Source organism: Lagenorhynchus albirostris, chromosome 8 (genome assembly GCF_949774975.1).
Source record: "Lagenorhynchus albirostris chromosome 8, mLagAlb1.1, whole genome shotgun sequence".
NCBI lineage: Eukaryota > Metazoa > Chordata > Mammalia > Artiodactyla > Delphinidae > Lagenorhynchus > Lagenorhynchus albirostris.
In genome coordinates, this window is record NC_083102.1 from 6,914,736 (window position 1) to 6,937,948 (window position 23,213).

Sequence of the window (23,213 nt, forward strand, 5' to 3'; positions counted from 1 at the left end):
ATTTGTAATCCCTTCGCAGGTGGTCTTCCCACTGCACGATCATTCATCGAGCATCCACGTCCCTGACAGCACGTGACACCAGAAGGAATACAAAAGAAGACATGGCCCCAGTTCTTGGGAAGCTTAATTTTTAGACCAGCTTCAAGATTTTACAGTAAATACTGGCTTTGCTAATAGCAGACACAAAGCCACGTAGCCCAATGAGGTTTTACCAAATATTTTATTTGAAATGTAACCTGGCAATTTTAAGAGCATTGCAGCGCAGTACTTTCGAGGCCTCTCTGATTGACTGTATCTCTCTGCGTTCTTCAGTGGGCAGTTGGTCTTAAGGGGCAGAATTATGTTTTGTTTTGAAGAGGCAATTTGACCAAGCTGACAGAAGTCATTGTGTATGTGTGTATAAATAGAATTATGGCCAGAGTTACATATTTAAAAAGAAAGTGGAGCTGGGACAGAAAGGAGGAATAACACCCTAGAAAGTAACAAATTACTTCTTTTGCAAGATACAGAAACAGCACCTTCCAGGTCCTTTTATGCAGGGGCCATGAGCTCTGGTCTAGGATGTGCTGATGAAGCAGAAGCCTTTCAAGCAAGCCTGATACAGGTGAAACAGAGTTTTCCTCTCCTCGCAGTACTAGGAATGCCCCACTGTGCCACCGTTTGCCCATTCCCATGTCAGTCTACCAGGCCCACAGATCCTGGGATCTGGGACCTTCCCGCCTGACTACAGCTGACTGAACCAAGATGAGCATGTAACCCAAGGGCAGCCAGTCCAAGGGTCGGCTGGAGACTTCTGTGGCCTGGTATTGAAAGAGGAGCTGGGCCAGATCCCACATGTTAGAACGTGAACTAAGAAAAGTCAAGAGAATCAGAACCACCTGGTGTCATGGCGCACACAAACTTTTGGGAGCCAGGAGATACAGAAAACAAAGAGTAAACGAACAGGCTAAATGGAAGCAAAAGATGGAAGGCGTAAGCTATGTCATCAAGCAATCACGTGCTTTTGCAGAGCGACCTCAGTTCTCTGCACCTTCCCCTCTCCGGTTGGGCCTGCACCTTTCCTGATGGCTGCCCCCTGACACCTCCGTGTGCCAGGCTCTGTGCTAAGCACTTTCACAGGTTCCCCCCAAACCCTGACACCTCCAAGACATAGCACCATTCTATTTTACATTTAAGGAAACTAGGCTTAGGATGGCTAAATAATGTTATGTTACTTCTTATGATGTCAGGACTTGAACCTAGGTCTGAATCTAGTCCCTGCTTTAAGCCATTAAGCTGTACTAACCCACATGGCATGTCCTTACAAGGCCCAAGCACTCCCTACTCCCATCTCCCACCAAGTTGCCCTAACTTGAGGATCTTTTGCTTGTAAGAGCCTGACACTTCCCAAGTCAAAGAATGTCCTCTGTGTAAAACCCTGCGAGAAGACTGCTTCCTTTGTCGAGTGAAGGGAACAGGGTCAAAGGTGTCCACCGAGCACACAGAAAGAACATATCTCTGATGATAACAGAGTCCCTGGTCTGTGAGAACCTTTCGGGGAGACTTGCTTTTCCTCATCGCTCCTCAGCAGCCCTCAGGCAGCTGAGGAGGATGCTTTTTATTGTCTAAGAAGCTACAATGTGGGATGTGGCTGTGGGACAGCATGCCCGGCCCCTCCTCAAGAGGAAATCGGAGCAGAAATTTGGGTTCTCCATCCCATTCGGAATGAACAGATAAAGGAACTCGGGCCCTCTTTCATCATCAACAAGACCGTTGCCAACTGAGACAGTGAACGTTTATTACTCCCTAGTAAGCCATAAGGTCTGGTCCTGGTTGAGATAGGCATGGACACCCAAATATTTAAAAATGCTCCAAAGAGAAGCCCAGCAGAGTCCCCCAACAGAAAGTCCGCAGACTGTTACTAATGATGAGGGAAGTTATGTAAAGCACTGCTGGGAAGTTACGTAAAGTAGCTAGAGCCCAGCCATGGTGTTCCAGTAACAAATATCCAGCAGAAAAGGTCAGAGTCTTCTTTCACTTTCTGGACAATCAACTCCATTTATGTTCACATCTGTGGCTGAGCCAGAGGTTCATCTTACGGTGATAATGAAAAATCTAGTAAGCAAAGAGTGACTCTGGTTACAGTCAACAGCTGGATCCACTCCAAGGAGATGCTGCCTATTTATGTGATAGTACAGACTTCCCAGCCCAGCGGGCAGACTGATGAAGGGCACGTTTCTAGGTTTTCCTCTTTCCCACTGTGTCTGGTCAGGAAGACCAATCCTCAGTTACTGTTAAGTGTATGGTTTGTCTCAGGAGCCCTTGATGGACCACGTTCCTCCACACACTGGAACCCCTCTGTTGGACTTATCTTTTCCACTGGTCTATTTTACTTATCCACTTTTGAATCTTAAGCAAACAAACTCGAATTAAGAGCTGGCCTGGAGTTCTACCTGGTAGAGGACTGGTGGAGGGAAAGGAGACCAGAATGTACAGTAGCTGAACCCCAAGTTTGTTCAAGGGCTGAGGACTGGATAACATCTACTTCCATCTTTCTGGCATGATGCTGCCCATTCTTTCCTCTCATTCAGCTTCACGGCTCTTGCCTCACTGGTATTTGAACTCTGTTCACTTCTTGCCAAAGTGCGGGCCCCTGCTGGCTACAGTTCCTTGCAAAAGGGACTGTGGGACCTATCTGCAGCATTTTAATCCACAGGTCTCTTTCATTAATAAGCTCTGTGTCCTCAGTAAACCTCTGAGTAAAGAATTTCCATCTCATCCGTCATCACACCTAGTGTAGGAGTGCCTTCTCCAGCAAACCCTGGCGAATGCTCAAATCCATCTGTTCAGAAAAGGGACCTCACCACATAGAGATCTGACTCTTCTTCCTTTTCATTAGGAAGATCAGGATACAAACCAGAGCTGGATCTCACACTCAGGTTCCTAGTGGGTCACCAGTAAAGCTGGAACTCTGGTTTTGGGACCCCCAGAACCCCCCAATTTCCCATGGTATGGGTCCAGATTCTAGCTAGAAAACTTAGTCCCATATGCCAGGGTTCTGTTTATCATCTCTCTTGGTTTGTCCCACACCCTTGCCTTTAGACTATAAGTTATAACAGTGGAATAGGTCTCATACACATTTCTTAGGCCTCCCATGATGCTTGGTGTTGAGAATGTCACAGATGTTCTGTAAATGTGATTATCCTAAGGAGCAGCATGTTCAGACAGAGCATTCCCAGGAGCAAAGCTAGCTGGGGGTGACACTTTTTTCCTAGTGTAGTTACACATAACTAGGCAGGGTGAGGTTTGGGCTGGGTGATAAGGGAAAAAATGGGTCCTTCCCTTATCATTTCATCAAGAAAGTGTCTTGTCTAAATACTCGCAGACCCTGTCACAGCCATCTCAGGAAGATTCAGGGGAAACAGGAGAGTACAGGTACAAACAACTTTTCTGCCCAAGACTTAGGACTTCTGCATTCTCTGTCTTCTACCTCAGTCTCCAAGCAAGAGTAAAACAACAAATCAAACTGATTTCAGTCAAGTTTCAGCAAGAATGTCGCTTTGATTTTGCTGTCTTATTTTGCTTTGCCTGGATAAAAGCCAGAGATAGAGATAGGATTTTGGCAGGAGAAGGAATGTACAAAATTTTTTTTTTTAATTCTAAAGGTTCACTTTTTTTCCTTTCACCAGCCTCATTTTGCAGATGAAAATCTGAGATCTGTAAAGGGAAAGGGGCCCAACTGCAAAGCCACTTGGGAATGGGACCAGGCTCAGATGCTCCCAGGTGACTGACTGACCCTGACAAAAGAACACACGGCAGCCAAGGTCCCCAGAAGCAAAACCAGCAGGAAGAGGCTGTCCTCACCCACGCCTCGTGCTTAGCTCTCAGGGGCCTACGAAGTCCCTCAATCTGCCCATCGCCGGGGGGGAGAACAGACACTCTGCTGGCTCAAGAAAGCGGCATTGCAACTATCATCTCACTCATGAGGAAGTGAAAGGTGACAGTCCATTGGCACTTTCCAAAACTCTGTAATGCTTCTGGAAAGTGCTGTGACCTTTCCTGCTGATGACTGTCAGAATATCAGACACTGGGAATGGAAAAGCCAGCTTGCTTGCTTGGAAACAATAAGGAAGAATATGACATAAGTGACTCTAAGAAACATGGTTCAGGCACAAACTCTAGGCTCTTCTGTCACTTCTCGGGGATCTCTAGCTTTTAAAGCTGGGGCTGAGAATCCTGCTCCCAAATTTTTAACCAGGACCCCGGCAAAGTTTCTAGCAGTTTAAATGACAGTAAAAGCCTGAATGCTTCAAATTAAGCTAGTGAAAGAACTGTTCTCCTTAAGAAGGTTTTAAAGTCAAATTTTTTGCTCATCCAGTATTAAACAAAATATATTAGAAGAATTAATCTAGGAGACCTAGGAAGGCAGTCTTGAGTCATCATTTCGGGAGAGACAGTACCCAAGCACGCGAGCCAACTGGAGCCACTGTCTGGGAGGGACAGGAGTGGTGCCCAGGCTTGGGCACTTCTTCCAGAACCATCCTACCATCAAGGAGGTGATGAAAGGCTCAGTTAAACATTCTCTGCCGCAGAATGGGCTTCAAGCCTTGGAGGCTCTTCCACGCACCTGACTCTACCTACTGATGGATCACCAGAGGCCGAATTACCCTGTGATGGACCACCAGAGGCCGAATCTTGCTTTCCAACCTCTCTGCAACATTCTTATAACTTCTGCTTAGGTAATGTTTTTGAAAAGATGAGGAAGCTGGGCTCTCCTCCAGGTCTTCCTGGGTTTCACAATGTGCTGCTCTTGTGAAGTTCCGAAACTCAAGCACGCCTCTAGTCAAGTGCACAGGACCCCAAATTCACTGACGTGCCAGGCAGGCATTACCACCGGGTTAGCGGGGTGCAGGGGCTTCTGGGCTTGCCTCTTGCCCCGCTGCCAGCACGGCTAACCCTGAAAGGAGAGAGATTTACTAAACCCCGCCTCCAGTCCCTTCCCCATACCACTGATTGGCCTCTAGACCTTCGGTGTTAACGCCCAGGCCAGCGGTTTCGAGCCCAGTTAGGAGGGGGCCCGGGGGGTCCGGCGGCTGTCCAGAGGGGTCACTATGCCCACCACAGCCGCCACCGTGGCCCGAGCGCAGGTGGTCCTTGAGCGTCTGCTTGTAGCGGAAGCTCCTGCCGCACTCGGCGCAGGGGTAGGGCCGCTCGCCCGTGTGGATGCGCTGGTGCTTCATGAGGTGGTGCTTGCGGATGAAGCTCTTGCCGCAGTGCGCGCAGCTGAAGGGCCGCTCGCCCGTGTGCAGCCGCCGGTGGTTGAGCAGGTGCTCCTTGCGCATGAAGCTCTTGCTGCAGTCAGGGCAGGGGTACGGCCGCTCGCCCGTGTGGATCATCTGGTGGCGGATCAGGGCCGAGTGGCCGTTGAAGTCGATGCCACACTGAGGGCAGGAGAAGGGCCGCTCCTGCGCGTGGCCCCGCTGGTGGAGCAGCAGGCTGATCTTCAGGCTGAAGCTCCGGCCGCACTGCGCGCACCGGAAGGGCCGCTCGCTGGCGTGGGCTCGCCGGTGGCTGGCCAGGCGCGCCTGGTCGGCGAAGCGCTTGGGGCAGTCGGGGCAGGGGAAGGGGCGCTCGGTGCTGTTGTGGACCCGAAGGTGGTAGGTGAGTCTGGACGGGTGAGTAAAAGTCCTGGCGCAGTGCGGGCAGGTGGGTGGCGTCTCGCTGGCGGGCGGCTGCGGGCCGCGGTCGGCGTGCGGGGGAAAGTGCCTGGGGCACTGGGCACAGGGGGCCGGGCGCTCCCCCGCGGGGCCGCATTGGTGGGTCAGCAGCATGTCCTGGCTGAGGCTCTTGCCACAGTGGTGGCACGAGAACACCTGCTCCCCGGCCGGAGGCGGGAGGGGGTAGCTGCCCAGCTGAGTGAAAGTCACTTGTCCCTCAGAAGCTTCGGCCAGCTCGGTGGCTGGACGTCCAAACGGCGCCATGGGCGCAGACTGCGGGCTTTTGAAGGCCACGTCCGGAAACGTATCCTTAGCTGCTGCTGGTGGAGAAGAGAAGGTGACGGGCACCTCGGGGCACAGGGAGGCTCTGGCGAGGCCTTCAGCTTTGATGACAAGCTCTTCGTCTGAAAGAAAGGACTCAGAGTCACACCTGTCGACAACAGGTGTCCCAGCAACTCTCCTGTGTCCCTGCCCAGCTCTGACAGGCTGCTCTGAGCTCCCATTGGCCCAGATAAGGAAGTCAGTGGAGGGCTGAGATAATAACCAGGGTGTCTGTAGTCCCTGAGGCCAATGTCGGAGAATTTACTACCGAACCTCTTCAGCGCTTCCCGTTTGGACAGGAAGAACCCTGGCATCAATCTTCCCAGCATTACTTTCATTATGATTCACCTCTGCTCACAGGCTCTGAAATGTTCTCTGTTGCCTATTGTGATTAGGCCTAAAATCATGTATTTATCTAATCTTGTTCCTTTGTATTCTGCCAGGTAAGTCCTTCACTATAGTTAGCTGTCTCTTTACTTTCCTGGAAAATAAAGTACACATTTCTGCTCATATGTCTTTAATCATTCTGCCCTCCCTTTTGTAGAATGCATCTCCTCTCTTCCCATCTCCCCAGATTATACCCAACCACACAGTACCAATTTTCTAAGGCCAATTCTAGCTTCACATCCTAGCTTGCAGGGATCTTAGTTCCCCAACCAGGGATGGAACCCAACCAAGCCCCCTGCAGTGGAAGCGCAGAGTCCTAATCACTGGACCGCCATGGAAGTCCCTTTGCATCCTTCTTTAGGCCTTATCTAAATACCTAAACTAAAACTGATGTGATGTTCTCCGAACTTCTTATTTCTTGTATACAAGTCATCCATCCCACTCACCCTTGACATTTAATAATAGGCATGCCTAGCACTGATATGTGTGTCCCCAATATAAACTTCTTGAAGAGCAGAAACTGTCTTTTTTTTTTCCCCAGGGTCTAAGCACAGAGCATAGAAGTTAAACAGGTTGCATTAAGTTGCATAAACGATCATGTCTCTTCTGACCTTGAGATTCTCTTCTGGTTCAGATGGCAAAATATAGATGGTGCTAAATGTCTTAGAAGACGCGTGTTTCTTCTCATGTCACTGTTCTTCCTGAGGGAGAGCTCTTCATTAACATTCCCATTTGTGCCTCTCCCAAGACACTGCTGTCTCCACTGCTTGTCTCTCCCACCCCCTAGCTTTGTTCTGTCCTTTCTGCATGCTCTTCAAATGTTCTGTCCTTCCCCATCCTCATACTTCTGGTGCATCTGTATGCACTTGTTTTTCTTCCTCGGACACTTCTAATTTGTCTTTACACTTAAGAGTATGTTTTCTCACTTAAAATGTATCTTGGTTTGATTTCCGTTTCATTTCTAACTTACTTGAACATGCTTTTTTCCCCCTTTTCCTCATTCCTCACCCACTTCCTTGCATCCACAACCCGACTTCCTCTGCCGTTTCTTCTCAGTGGTCCTGGCATAAGCTGGGTCTGGGCGCCTCAGTACTCACCGGCATAGGTGCTTTTGCACACGTCACTCTCCTTGGGCTCCTGTGGGGTGCCGACCTGGGTCTCTTCCTCTTGTTTAATCCAAGACAGAATATCCGATGTTGAAATGCCAGGCTCTGTTTGTGGGGAAGAGAATGGCCTTCAGGGCTTGACTCAGAAAGTGGAAATAATCATGTTGGTTTGCTGAATATTACATTTTGCCCAAATATTTATCTCTAATTAACTATAACAACAAAATGAAACTAGCCTTTTAAAAAATGCATATAACATCTAGAGAACCAGTTCAAAATGAAACCAAATTTATGAATCTTTACATGATAGACTCACCTTGATTCACTATTTCCGGTGAGCCCATTTCAAAACAAATCAAAATTTTTATAGCAGAGATGACCCTCTGAAATAATCTAGATTCAATAGTACCTTTCATTTCATTAGCACACTTTCAAAGTATTTTCACCTTTTTCTCTCACAGCTTTTTTATGAAATAATGAAGCAGGGAATATTTTCTCCATTTAAGTAGGGGGGGCCCTCAGGGGTTAAGTAAACTGCCAGTAAGGAAGTATTTACAGTGAAAAGCTATATTATCAAAGATTTGCTTTAGGGGCTTCCCTGGTGGCACAGTGGTTGAGAGTCTGCCTGCCGATGCAGGGGACACGGGTTCGTGCCCCGGTCCGGGAGGATCGCGGCTGGGCCCGTGAGCCATGGCCGCTGGGCATGTGTGTCCGGAGCCTATGCTCCGCAACAGGAGAGGCCACAGCAGTGAGAGGCCCGCGTACCACAAAAAAAAAAAAAAAAAAAAAAAAGATTTGCTTTAAAATACACACACACACACACACACAAAAAGATGAACCGAAAACTTTAAAACAATGTTAATTTGAAAACAAATACAGGGACTTCCCTGGTGGCACAGTGGTTAAGAATCCGCCTGCCAATGCAGGGAACATGGGTTCCATCCCTGGTCTGGGAAGATCCCACATGCCACGCAGCAACTAAGCCCGTGCGCCACAACTACTGAGCCTGCGCTCTAGAGCCCACGAGCCACAACCACTGAGCCTGCATGCCACAACTGCTGAAGCCCACGCACCTACAGCCCGTGCTCCACAACAAGAAAAGCCATCACGATGAGAAGCCTGCGCGCCGCAACAAAGAGTAGCCCCCGCTCGATGCAACTAGAGAAAGCCCGTGCACAGCAACGAAGACCCAACACAACCAAAAATAAATAAATAAAATTGATCCTTTAAAAAAAAATACATTTCCAGAATTACAAAGTTAGGTTTAAGCACAGATCTGACTGCTCAGAAACATTTTTCAGGTTCCCAATTCTGGGTTCTTTCCAAGAGATCATATTACTTCTACTTATTAATGATATATAGATTATTGTTTCCTGAACACTGGGAGTGGAGAGAATAGTATTTGCAAGGCCCTCAGGCCTTGGGGATTCTTCTGGAAAGAAAAAAAGAACAGCCTCTAAAGGCTTTGCACATAACATGCCTCATTTGGTCAGTACAGAAACAGCTGTGCTTGCTATTCCAGCCGAGGTCTATATAGCCTTTTTTGGCCTAAAAGGACAAGCTGGCACGCTGCCAGGGTCCAGAGAATAAATTCAAGCTCTCTATATTATTTATGAAAAAAGCCTTGTAGGAAGGTTATGGTTTTATTCCTAGCAAATGAACAGAAGTCAGTGTTTTGTTTTTTTTTAGAACTCAGTGTTTTGCTCAATGCCTTTCAAATCTGTTAGAGACCACTGAAATCTAAAGTCACCCCCAAAGGAGAAATAAGAGGTTGGACAAGACTAAGGCCCAAAAGACTGTCAGCTTATGCAGAGAGACGGAAAAATACAGGTTTTTGCACACATGGCAGTCTGTCTTTCCAACTTCCTACTTTGAGCTACAAGGCTGAAGTGTATTAACCATAATCCAACCTTATCTTTTTTTCTCCAAGATTTTATAAACACACACATATATAAACAGGCAGTGAGAGACTGAGTGTAAGGAAGTGGATCTTTTAACAGACATCCAAATGATGAACTGTCTATTCATCAAAAATATGAGACTTTTAAAATGCTTAATTGCTTCATTTGTCAATTTTCTGAATAATGAGTTAGTGCTCTAGAACCTCCAAATGTGATTCAAGTGGTTTTGACTTTTTTCTTTAGTTTATCATTATGAACTCACAGAATGCTATACACTGGATGAGTTTCAATCCATTGCAGCCATTATTTTTTTAACCATTTTTTAAATTGAAGTACAATTAATTTACAATGTTGTGTTCGTTTCAGGTGTACAGCAAAGTGATTCAGTTATACATATATATGTATATATTTTCAGATTGTTTTCCATTATAGTTATTACTGAATATAGTTCCCTGTGCTATACAGTAGATCCCTGTTGTTTATCTGTTTTATATATAGTAGTGTGTATATGTTAATCCCAAACTCCAAATTTATCTCCTCCTCCTCTCCCCCCGCTATCCCTTTGGTAACCTTAAGTCTGTCCGTGAGTCTATTTCCATTTTGTAAATAAGTTCAAGTCATTATTCTTTTTAACGCTCAAATTGTCCCTTTTTTGGCCAGCGGGAGCCCCTTCAGATCAGTTCTGTATCTTTTCACATCATCAAACATCTAGTTTCCTTTATTTCTAGTATGACAAACTAGAGCAGGTTCATCTTGTACATTTCCTGCTCCAAGCACACAATCAATAATCTCTCTGAGAAACGGGATTTAGAGACAACAATCTGGATGATAAGGATGCTAACTGCTAATAGGTTGTCACTGCTTCTAGGTCTTTTCAATGGGCAAAGCTATAAAATACATACCTTTTAGAAAAAGGAAAGTGTCATGAGTTTATATTAATATTTATGATTCATATTTAAGATTACAGGGCTTTAATTAAATCCTTTGATTTTATGCTTGTATCTTTTCCCTCTTATCCTGAGAATCTGGGTTCCTAACGACACTACATAATCTTTGCTTTATCTGAATGTACATTTCAAAATAATACTAATATTATTAACAAAAATATGGACTCAATTTAAGATTTTTTTGTGGTATACAGTTTAGTTATTTCAGTGTGTGTTTGATTTTTACTTTTTTTAATGTAAAATATTTACAAAGTTCCAAAATCAAAACTATAAAATAAGGTACATTCAGAGAGGTCTAGCTTCCATCTCTAATCTCTCCCTCCCTGTATAGGCAGCCATTCTCATTAGTTTTTGTTTTAATCTTGCATTGTTTCTTGGAAAAATATAAGCAAACATATGTACATCTTTGTATTTTCCCTCTCCATGAGGTATACTACACAAACTGCCCTGTACCTTCATTTTTTACTTACCAATATATTGTGGACATCTGTCTGTAGCCGTATACAGAGAGCTTTCTCATTCCTTTTTGTAGCTGTACCATTGTTTATTCAAGAGTCTCCTACTGATAGGCATTTGGATTCCTTCCAATCTTTTGTTACAATATTAGTCAGCAGCCAACCATAAAAGCTATGGAGGACTAAAAGAACAAGCCAGTTCTCCAGAAATGCGAGTGGCTATTGTTATTACAGCCACTGGCTCAGTATGTCTTCACTGAAGTTGGGGAACCCCAGGAAGGTAACCCTTCTTTTTGAATAATGATGCTAAAGTTCCTCTGGTCATTTAGCTTACTAGATCAGTAAAACTAAGTAAATATTTATTTTATCAAATAATTGGGTCTTAGCACTGTTGTAACTGAATGCATGTAATATGGTTGTGTCTACTACATTTGGTGGGGGTGGTGGAGGTGTATAACTGAGGACCTTTTGGAAGTGAAATAAAAGGAGCAGGAGTACTGGAATACTCAGGTGGCCTCATGCAGTCACCTGCCTGGTGACGGTAGGGCAACTACTGGCCCAGTCACCACAACAGCACTCAGAGCACATCTGCACAGGCCTGAGGAATCCCAACAGTGGATACTTAAAGAGACACAAATGAAAGTAAAATCATTGGTTTCTGCAAGCAGCAGGCTCTGGAGAAAGCCACAGAAGAGAGAAAAACTGAAAATAGTGATCAGGTAAGAGGAAGTCGATAAATGCTGAGGTTTTAGGTTTGAGGGGTAGTTCAAATAGAAAGGCTGATCCCAAGAAAACATAAAATTTTAATATCTACACTGGTTGAATGTCATTTTAGCTATGAGGAAATCTTATTGTATGTGTGTGTGTGTGCGTATGTTTTAAACAGGTAAGGCCCCACACTGTCTGAAAAGCAGCTGGAACCTTGAGGTTCTGGGATGTATACAAAGGCATTATGAACTAAGTGAGTTAAAACAAGTGCTGAGGGACTTCCCTGGTGGCACAGTGGTTAAGAATCCACCTGCCAATGCAGGGAACATGGGTTCGAGCCCTGGTCCAGGAAGATCCCACATGCCGCAGAGCAACTAAGCCTGTGCGCCACAACTACTGAAGCCTGCACGTCTAGAGTCCATGCTCTGCAACAAGAGAAGCCACCGCAATGAGGAGCACGCTCATGGCAATGAACAGTAGCCCCCACTCACTGCAACTAGAGAAAAGCCCACGCGCAGCAACTAAGACTCAATGCAGCCAATAAATAAACAAATAAATAAAATTAAAAGAACAAAAAAAAAACTGGTGCTGAGATTTGCAGCAACATGTATGCAACCAGAGATTATTATGCTAAATGAAATAAGTCAGAAAGAGAAAGACAAATACCATATGATATCACTTATACGTGGAATCTAAAATATGGCACAAATGAACCTATCTAGAAAACAGAAACAGACTCAGACATAGAGAGCAGACTTGTGGTTGCCAGGGGTGGGGTGGGGGAGGGGTGGGGGAGGGGAAGGGGTGGGGGAGGGGAGGGGGAGGGATAGAGTGGGAGTTTGGGGTTGGTAGATGCAAACTATTACATTTAGAATGGATAAACAACAAGGTCCTACTGTATAGCACAGGAAACTATATTCAATATCCTGTGATAAACCTAATGGAAAAGGATATATAAAAAGAATGTCTGTATCTGTATAACTAAGTCACTTTGCTGTGCAACAGAGACTGGCACAACATCGTAAATCAACTATACTTCAGTTAAAACAAAAACTGGTGCTGAGATTTGAATTCTTAAGCAGAAAATAAAAATACTTGACAGGGCCTTCCCTGGTGGCGCAGTGGTTAAGAATCCACCTGCCAATGCAGGAGACACGGGTTCGAGCCCTGCTCCAGGAAGATCCCACATGCTGCGGAGCAACTAAGCCCATGAGCCACAGTTACTGAGCCTGCGCTCTAGAGCCCGTGAGCCACAACTACTGAGCCCACGAGCCACAACTACTGAAGCCCACGCGCCTAGAGCCCGTGCTCTGCAACAAGAGAAGCCACCACAATGAGAAGCCCGCGCACCGCAATGAAGACTAGCCCCCGCTCACCGCAACTAGAGAAAGCCCAAGCGCAGCAACAAAGACCCAATGCAGCCAAAAATCAATCAATCAATCAATAAAATTATGAAAAAAAATACTTGACACATGAAACTACCATTGGTAAAGATATAAAAACTTTTTTGCACCTTTTGTGAAATAGGTATAGAACTGTAACATAGCAGGTGAATATATTGAGTATTTGTGTAATAAGTTAAAACCTCTAAGTTTTATTTCCAGGATAATTCTTGTTTGCAAATAGGCTAAAATAAAATAAAATAAAAGGACTATCATATTTGGATGTGCTTTAGTCGCTGATTTTGTTTAGGAAAAGGTGGCCTTGCTGGATTAGAGTGAACGGTGATAAAGGAGATAAGGGTGATGCACCCAAAACAATGATGATCAAAGAAGTCTCCTCAGGACTACAAGGTTTGAGAATGAATTTATTTTACTTATAGGTCATTCTAGAATCTTGGCTCTAGTCCATGGCTTCCAAACTAGAAGAAGCGCTAGATAATGAGCTTTTGGTAATTATTCCATCTGAACTTCTTAGTTAAGGCTTTTCTCCAAAGAATTCTAAAATATTGGAGTTCAATATTAAAACTATCAGCAACCAAATAATGGCCACACACACACAGAGCTGGTCTGTATTCTGGCCCTAGTAACAGAGTCAAAGACGAATTTCAGAAATCTCAGGTTTAGATCTCTCTGTATTCTCCCATTCATTACTATTTTCTACTAACTGTAAGCAGTTTTATCTAAGATACTAGACAGCAATGACTGTTCCCTAGGAGGAATAATAATTTCTCTTTTCCTTCATCAGATTCAGATGATGGCGATGGAGACAGAGCATAAAATTAATTCTAAGATATCTGGACATAAAAAGGAGGGGGTGCCACATGGCACTATTGCTATCCCCGAATCTAGTCTACCTATGCATATTTTTTATTTAATTACAATGCATAGTTCTTCCTAAAGCTCTAAAATGGAATACGATAATAAATTATGGGTGTTATTTTATAAGAAATATGGATAAATCCAAACATAATTTTAGGAAATTGTTTCTAAACGTACATCAAAATTTTAATGTAAACACACTGGTCTAATAAAAATTACAAGGTGTATTAAAATTAAACAAAGATGGGGAGTTCCCTGGCGGTCCAGTGGTTAGGACTCCAAGCTTCCACTGCTGGGGGCCCAGGATCGATCCCCGGTCAGGGAACTAAGATCCTGCATGCCCCACAGACGGCCAAAAAAAAAAAAAAAAAAAAAAAAAAATTAAACAAACATGATGATGTTAAAGAAGAGAGAAGCTGCTTGCTCAAAAATGAAAAGTTTTGAATCTTTTTTTTATAATAACAAGATGTTAAAAATGATATAAACGGTTAAAGTGAAGAATAATCTATGAAAAAAATACTTTATTAGTTCTGTCACTAAAGTGGCCCAGCATTAGTATCTACCTGGCATCCGTGTGGACAGTCTGTTATGCACCTTGATGACCAGACAATTAATACTATTCTCTGCCGAAAGGAACCAAGACTTTTTTAATGTGTTGGGGGAAGGAAAATCTAAAATAAGCTCCTGTTAACACAGCAGTCCTGAGACTGCCTATCCTCAGGAGGCCTGCTTGCAAGGTTGTCGCTTGGCTGGCAAATAGCTCCCTATGCTGATATCAAACTTTCCTATATGTTGAGTGCTTCACTGGACCTAAGCTGTTTGTACAAACAGTGTGGTTTATGTTGAACATCCACTTTCCTTCTGGGAGTCTGGAATCTTGGTACATGCCAGACAGAGGGTGCCTACGTGACCAGCCTTGGGTGCTGAGTCCCCAGAGAGCTTCTCTGGGAGACAACACACTGCACGTGTTGTCACAACTCATCGCTGGAGGAATTAAGTGTGTCCTATGAGACTCTACGGAAAGGGGACTCTGGAAGCTGGCCCCTGGTTCCCTCCAGACTTTGCCCTGAGTGCCTTTAACCGTTGCTGATTTTGCTTTGTGTCCTTTCACTGTAATAAATCTCAGCCCTGAGCGTGACTATATGCCGGGTCCTGTGTGTCCTCCCAGCAAACTACTGGGCCTAGGAGAAGTCTTAGAAATCCCAACACAGCCTGGAACATATTTTTTTAAGAAAACGAGTACTGAGGCCGTACTAGAAGGACACAGGAGACACAGCAGATAGTTTAGAAGTCCTCTCACTTGTTGACAATTTGAGCAACCAGAAGAAAACAACTGAATTAAATGAATAAAAAGGCATTAAAGTATAATTAAACCTAAAAGGAGGAAAATACTAAGGGTTCTAAAGGTTAGAAACATATGAATTTTTTAAAGGCTATATATTGATCAGTCCAAATTATATGACTTCTATCCTCAAGTTCTAGTAAATATCTAGGTTGGTAATCACCAATGCAGGCTAAAACTCTAAATAATAAAACCAGAGTACTAAATAAATGCAATGCTTACACTGTTAACTCTAAATAAAAATGTATTAAAGTATAAAGGGTGACTACCCACAAATAGAGTCTTTTTTTTTTAAGATTTTTTTTTTGATGTGGACCACTTTTAAAGTCTTTATTGAAATTGTTACAATATTGCTTCTGTTTTATGTTTTGGTTTTTTGGCCCCGAGGCATGTGGGATCTCAGCTCCTCAACCAGGGATCGAACCCACACCCCTGCACTGGAAGGCAAAGTCTCAACCACTGGACCACCAAGGAAGTCCCCCACAAACAGAGTCTTAAAAACCAAGGTAAAAATAAATTGACAGGATGAAAGCTAAATCGAACTTTCATATATAACCTCAAAACCAAATTATTTATACCTTTTCCATTCATCCCCAAACAATAAAATGATACACTCATTCTTTCTCACTGAGGACTATGTCATGTACCTAACAAAGGTGACCAAGGAGCCATTTCCAATAATGAATTTTTCTGCAATCAAATAACCCACCTTTACTTGTGATATGATTTTAGACTCATTATTTATATCCATGATATAGAGATTAATAAAATTCAACCTGTTACACTGCCTAAATACAATCACCTACACATTCTTAAAAATAGTGGGTAGCAGATATATACATTCCTCAAAACTCAGAGAATGGGACTTCCCTGGTGGCACAGTGGTTAAAAAATCTGCCTGCCAATGCACGGGACACAGGTTCGAGCCCTGGTCCAGGAAGATCCCACATGCCGCGAAGCAACTAAGCCTGTGTGCCACAACTACTGAGCCTGTGTTCTAGAGCCCGCGAGCCACAACTACTGAGCCCGCAGGCCACAACTACTGAGCCTGCGCTCTAGAGCCCATGTGCCACAACTACTGAACCCCGCGTACCTAGAGCCCGTGCTCCACAACAAGATAAGCCACCACAATGAGAAGCCCACGCACCACGATGTAGAGTAGCCCCCACTCACCGCAACTAGAGGAAGCCCACGCACAGTAACGAAGACCCAACGCAGCCATAAATAAATAAATAAAATTAAAAAGAAAAATTTACATCAAAAGAAAAAATATAGGGCTTCCCTGGTGGCACAGTGGTTGAGAATCTGCCTGCCAATGCAGGGGACACGGGTTCGAGCCCTGGTCCGGGAAGATCCCACATACCGTGGAGCAACTAAGCCCGTGAGCCACAACTACTGAGCCTGCGCGTCTGGAGCCCGTGCTCCGCAACAAGAGAGGCCGCGACAGTGAGAGGCCCGCGCACCGCGATGAAGAGTGGCCCCCGCTTGCCACAAGTAGAGAAAGCCCTCGCACAGAAACGAAGACCCAACACAGCCAAAAATAAAAATAAATAAATAAATTTATTTAAAAAAAAGAAAAAATATAAACAAATATTGAACTCTAGGTAAATGATATTCATGCTGAACTAATTAGGGGGAAATGTATTGATATCTGTACTGATTTTGAAATACATGAAAAATAAGATGTATTGATGCAGGGATACAGGGATGCAGGGATGGATATATATGTTATAGGGAAGTACAGTAAAATGTTAGTGATAGAATCTAGGTGATAGGTATCTAGGTGTTCATTGTAAAATTATTTCAACTTTTCTGACTGTTTGAAAATTTTCATAATAAAATGTTAGAAAAAATAACAGTGTATGGGGCGGGGGGTGGGTTGTCAGAGAAGTTCATCTAATAGACACGTCTGGAGGATGAATTCTCTGTGAGCTTTCTATCTATCAAAGAACAAAAATTGCATGAGATTTTTCTGATAACAGAGGTGGGACTTGAGAGAAATAATACAACTGGACTTTGACTAGCAGTCTTCCCCACACAATATCAAGGAGCTGCCAACCGAAAAAACTAGGGAGAGTTAACTAATGATAGCTGGCTCCCAAATTGGGCAAAATCCACTTTGCCCAGGTGGATGCCATCAGGGTCTGCCAGTTAAGTGCGTCCCCGAGGGACCAGGCAGACTCCCAGCCCCTTAGCACTTCTGGAGAGCTGGGCACACATTCCCTCGATAGCCCTTAGGTGTGTGGTACTGATGAGCGAAGGCCTTGGACAAGGTTATCTCTAAGCTCTATTTAAATGCCTGACGACCCATTCGCAGTCTACTTGCTTTAGGACTGAGAGGCTCTAGAAGGCCCAAGCCCTGCTTACCTTAGTTCTGAGCCATCATCTCTGACCAGGAAAGGGAGACAAGGAGTGGATACTCTCTTCTCTCACTCACCTTCAGTGGGATCTGTGGGAATCTCACTTTCCTCTGGCCCTGCCTGGTCCTCTGTATTATGGTCCCCTTCTGGCTGAATCTGAGATAAGACATCAGGTTGATTCATGGCATAATCTAGGAGAGGAAAATGGGAAAGAGGGTATGACAAAGTGATAAATGAGGATGACAACTGATGGCCATAAAAGCTGAACTGAAGGCTGTGAGGTGCAGGCCCAGGGAATTTCTTTCAGAGTCTAGATCACCTCCCCCCATCCATTCACCTCCAACTATGGACGCTATCTATTAGGAAACAAGTAAGAGGAGAGGTGAGGTGTGGGAAAGGCACATGTGCTACCTGGGCACTGCCTGCTACTTCCATGCAGTAAGAGTGAGTGTGCCTCAAGGAGGAGAGGCAAGGCCCTTTCAAGGTGAGGGACACGACGGAAGCCACTGCAGCTGGCACACCCATAACCCATAACCTTGAACTCATTCTCTGTCCCGTGATTTGGCAGAAGGAGAGATCATGATTGCCTATTTAGCAAGGGTGAACTGGAAATCTTTCGCTTGGAACCAGAAGTGTGTGAGGACAGAGTGAAAATGAGGACACTGGAGGAAAAGGGACCATTCTGAGACTTCATGGAGCTGCTGTCACCTCATTCAAAAGATGCCAACTTAGCCTCACCCATGGAAATGAGCGACTCGTAGTTGCCCTTCATGATATTCTTGTAAAGTTCCTTTTGCCATTCTTCTAATTTTTCCCACTCTGGAGTGGAAAAGTAGATGGAGATGTCATCAAATGTCACAGGCACCTGAAATTACAACACTGGGGTTAGTTTCTCTCACTGCAATTTAACCATTCAATAAATCTCTACTAAATGCCTACTAGTTACAAAAAAACCTAGGTGAGATGCTGAAAGGATACAGGCAATATTTAAGACACAGATCTAACCTCCAAGAGTTGACAGTGTTTTCACTGTGATAAACTTTAGGGCTATGAGTTCTAGGAGAGTGTAAACAGTCACTCATAGAGGTAGGTACAAATGCAAAGCAGGATTTAATTCACAGAACTCTACATATTGTGAATATCCGTCAAGTACAAGGCTTATCCTAAGCACCAAGATTATAAATATATCGTTTCTGCCTAAAAGGAGCATATGACTATATTCAAATTAATGACATGGACAAGAAATTTTGGAAACAGAGCTATAATGCGGTTGGGATGAGTCTAGAAAAGATGGGACTTTGGCCAGTCCTAAAAGACAAGTAGGTTATAAACAGGCCTAATGTGAATGGGAAAAACATTTAAGCATGGAACACTGGAGAGTGCATTCAGAGAACAGTTATAGATTCTGCCTAGTTGGAGTCAAGGTTTCATGAAGGAAATGGTCATATACAGGACAGAATCCTCCCACCTTCCAGCACAATTCTGTCTAAAGCTAGGAGCTTATCCACAGGCAAATGGATATGTTTCTCTGGAAAGAAATACAAGAGTTGCCTGGGGAATTCAGGCACCAAGTATGGGCACTATCGCCTAGTGTGAAGCTCTTCTCCTTCTGCCATCGTCATAATGGCTAGCTCTTCCTTTTCCTGCCTGACAGCTTTCAGCAGTTTTATTCTTAAATATGAGCTTATTTCTAAGTATCAGTGACCATTTAGAGAAATCCTGCCACATGATCAAGAAAGACTAAAATAAAAGGAGGGAAAAAATAACTGTGGAAAAAATAGAAATACCTAGGCAACAGAATTTTTAAAAAAAACCTTAATTAGTAATCCCATAAAGAATCGAGAGATATTAAACCCATAAAATAAAAACAGGATGCTACGGGAAAAGAAATAACCAAGAGCAAGAAAGACTCCGTGTAACTAATATATACACATATACTTTTTTCCCCAAATTAAAAAATTCAATAAAAAGATACTCATCTTCATAAACTTAACATATTCTTTAAAATACAAAGGTCTGTACAATTCTATGAGGCAATTAATTTCTCTCTAATTGCTTCATTTGTGCCATCTTTTCTTCCCCAACCATAAATTTTGTTCCTTAGGAGCTAGAACCATAAATTACTCATTTTACATCCTGCTCAGCATCTAAAACCAACTGAGGCAAACGTAGATGCTCAATAGTTAATTTTTTATCTAATCTCACTACACAAAAGATTTGTGATAGCTTACAACAGAAACACATGTGATAAAATAATGACAAAAATAAAGGATTGAGATGGGCTTCTGGTTCAAGATTGTGAACTAAACACACATGTACTTCCCTTTCCACCCAGAGTTCCATTGAAATGACAGTAAATAAGAGCAGGAGGGACTCAATACCAGTACCAAGAATGAGAAGGAGAGGCCGTCACTAGATCAGAATTTCTGATGAGTTTCTCACTGAGACCTAGAGGATGCGCCTGTGCTGGGGTCTAAGGTACGAGGAAGCTGCATCTCTGACAACACACAGGAAAGGACTGCAGTAAGGAATCCAGAGAATTCCAAGCTCAAAGCTGGCAGAGATGCTGAGTAGGGGTTACTGGTTATAAACTGCAGTCTGGAGGTCGACCTCTGGAATAGCGGGGCCCCCTGCCTTGTCCTCATCAGCCCTGGGAAAGCAGCATTTACCCCAAAGCTGAAACCCAGATCTCAACTCTAAAGAAATTAAAAAACCCGCCTGGAGGGCTTCCGTGGTGGCACAGCGGTTAGGAATCCACCTGCCAATGCAGGGGACACGGGTTCGAGCCCTGGTCCGGGAAGATCCCACATGCCGCGGAGCAACTAAGCCCGTGTGCCACAAGTACTGAGCCTGCGCGTCTGGAGCCCATGAGCCACAACTACTGAAGCCCGCGCTCCTAGAACCCGTGCTCCGCAACGAGAAGCCACCGCAATGAGAAGCCTGCGCACCACAACGAAGAGTAGCCCCCGCTCGCCACAACTAGAGAAAGCCCGTGTGCAGCAAAGAAGACCCAACGCAGCCATTAAATATTTTAAAAAAAACCAAAAAAACCTGCCTGGAGACAGCACCCGGTCCCAGTGCGGTGCTGACAACTTAGAGTACCACCTTACTCCTGGCCTCTGGGCGGCCCCCCGCACTGCCTGTTTGCTCCTTGCACAGCACCTTAAAGTGAAGCCCACCTATATCGGGCACCTATGGAGAGAGCCTCTCCTGCAAAGGAAAGATCCTTTGGTTAAACAGACTTACATGGTGGCAGAGAAAACACGCCAGCTTCCTCAAATTAACCCCTTAATTAACCTACAAACAACCAAGGATTACTCGATATTGAAAAAGTAACACTAACAGCATCAAGATGAACACACGCTACAAACAATCCTAGAGAATTAAAAAAAAAAAAAAGCTCCAATACATATTCTCAGAGACATTCAAGTAGATACTGCATCCATTAAAAAAAAATTCAGGCTGCTTTAAAAAAGAAGAAAATAAATATTCTGGAAAATTAAATATATACTTGTTAAAATAAAAGGAAGGCTGGAAGGAAACGTCAGAGAACTCTAGTTTAAAAGGTGAAAAATATGAAGGAAAAGGTAAAGACACAAAGACAATAATCCATCATCTGTCAAACAGTAATTCCAGAAAGAGAACAGAAAAAAATGTGAAAGGGGGAAAAGAAAAATTATAAAAATAGAAGCACAGAAGAAAATTTTCCAGAGTGGAAAACATATCAGCCTTCTAACTGAAAGGTCACACCGAGTGCCCAACAAAAAGTTTAAAAGACCTACACCCAGACACATCCTCAACAAATTTTAGAAAAACCAAGTACAAATAGAAGATAAAATCTTCCAGAGAGGAAAAAAAAAAAAGATTTCTTACAAACGAATGAGAATTGATTTATTAAACTTTTCATCAATGGCATTTGATGTTATGGGACAAAGGACCAATGCCTTTAAAATTGTGAGAGAAATGGAATATTATTCAGCCTTAAGAAGGAAATTCTGACACCTGCTCCAACATGGATGAACCTGGGAGAGGTCATGCTCAGTGAAATAAGCCAGTCGTACGGGGACAGATGTCATACTGCATGACCCTACCTAGATGAGGACCTAGAGCAGACAGATTCACAGAGACAGAAAGCAGAAGCGGGGTTGCCAGGGGCTGGGGGAGGGGGGAATGGAGGGGTTCTGTAGGTGCAGCATTAAAGTTTTGCAAAACGAAGAAGTTCTGAAGATGGTTGGTGGTGACAGCTGCATAACAATGTGAATGTACTTAATGCCACTGAACTGTACACTTAAAATGGTAAATATTTTTTCTTTTTTTCCTCCCCCACAAAATGGTAAATTTTATGTCATATATACTTTACCACAATTTAAAAAATTAAAATTAAGAAAAAAAATTCTGAGGGAAAATTATTTTGAGTTTGGCACTCAAAAGTAAGGGCAGAATAAGAGCATTTTCAACAAATCAAGGACACAAAATTTCTACCTGTGTGGCCCATGTTTCAATCTAGTAAATCTTCGATATATTTCAATTTCATGAAAAAATCTTTGAGAGAAATCACATTATTTTATATATGACTTTGGAGTTTAAGATGGACAGTTTAGGGCTTCCCTGGTGGCGCAGTGGTTGAGAGTCCGCCTGCCGATGCGGGGGACACGGGTTCGTGCCCCGGTCCGGGAAGATCCCACATGCCAAGGAGCGGCTGGGCCCGTGAGCCATGGCCGCTGAGCCTGCGCGTCCGGAGCCTGTGCTCCGCAACGGGAGAGGCCACAACAGTGAGAGGCCCGCGTACCGCAAAAAAAAAAAAAAAAAAAAAAAAAAAAAGATGGACAGTTTCAATGTTATCCACTCATCCAGGTAAGACAGTAAGTAACTTTATGGCAAATATTATGTTTAAATTACCCAAAAACCCTTCTGGAGGTGCTCCAGATACACAAACAAAACACACTGTGGGGAAGGTTCTCTCTAAGAAGCTGACTCTGAGCCCTCCGCCGCCTGCTCACCTCTGCTCCCCGCCCCCGCCAGCCTTAAAGGAGCCTCCATCGCCTCTCTTCCCGTTCGCTCTTCAGCCTGCTCCACCCAGTCTTCTATCCCCGCCTCTGCACTAAAACAACTCTTGGAAGGTCCCCAGCGAGGCTGCGTTGCCAAGTTGTATTCACCATCCTCATCCTTCTAGCCCGCTCAGTAACACGTTAACCCACACGACCACTGTCCCTTGACCCTGTGACCCACATACTCACTGGCCACCACTCCCACTTATGGCGCTTGGTCCTTGGGCTCTTTCTGCTGCTTCTCCACATTCTCTCCCGAAGTAATCACCTCCAGCCTCATGACTTAACAATACAATCTGTACGTCAGTGATTTCCAAATATTTCTCACCTTTGAGCTTCGAAGATCACTTAACATCTCTCCTAAACGTATCCCAGTCATCTCAAACCAATGCTGCCAAAGGAGAACTAATTCTTTCCCACCCTGAAGCATCCCCACCTCTGTAAGTGCCAATACCATCCATCCAGTCCTTCAAGTCAAAAGCCTAAGAGCCCGTGGTTAAGAGCATACTCTCTGGAGCCAACTGGGTCACAGTACAACTCCAGCATTTATACTTACTGACTGTATGAGCTTGGGCAAGTTAGGAGTCTTATTAAAGCAACTAAAGCACTTACAACAGTAAGTGCTCAGTAAATTATCACAGTTAATTTACAGCTCTTGTTCTTAATTCCTCATTCCCTAAT

At 44.1% G+C, this 23,213-nt stretch overlaps 1 protein-coding gene across 2 annotated transcripts in view; it reads right to left on the reverse strand.

Moving 5' to 3' along the window:
• Positions 1-201: 201 nt before the first annotated feature.
• ZNF398 (zinc finger protein 398) overlaps positions 202-23,213 on the reverse strand; it is a 28,226-nt gene continuing 5,214 nt past the window's right edge. For both annotated transcript variants that reach the window (XM_060156438.1, XM_060156436.1), the window contains exons 3-6: positions 18,223-18,349; positions 17,562-17,675; positions 7,502-7,615; positions 202-6,100 (exon numbers count right to left, since the gene is read on the reverse strand). In XM_060156438.1, coding sequence (XP_060012421.1) covers positions 4,956-6,100; positions 7,502-7,615; positions 17,562-17,675; positions 18,223-18,349 — 1,500 coding nt within the window. In that variant the 3' untranslated portion in view covers positions 202-4,955. The remainder of the gene's footprint in view (positions 6,101-7,501; positions 7,616-17,561; positions 17,676-18,222; positions 18,350-23,213) is intronic.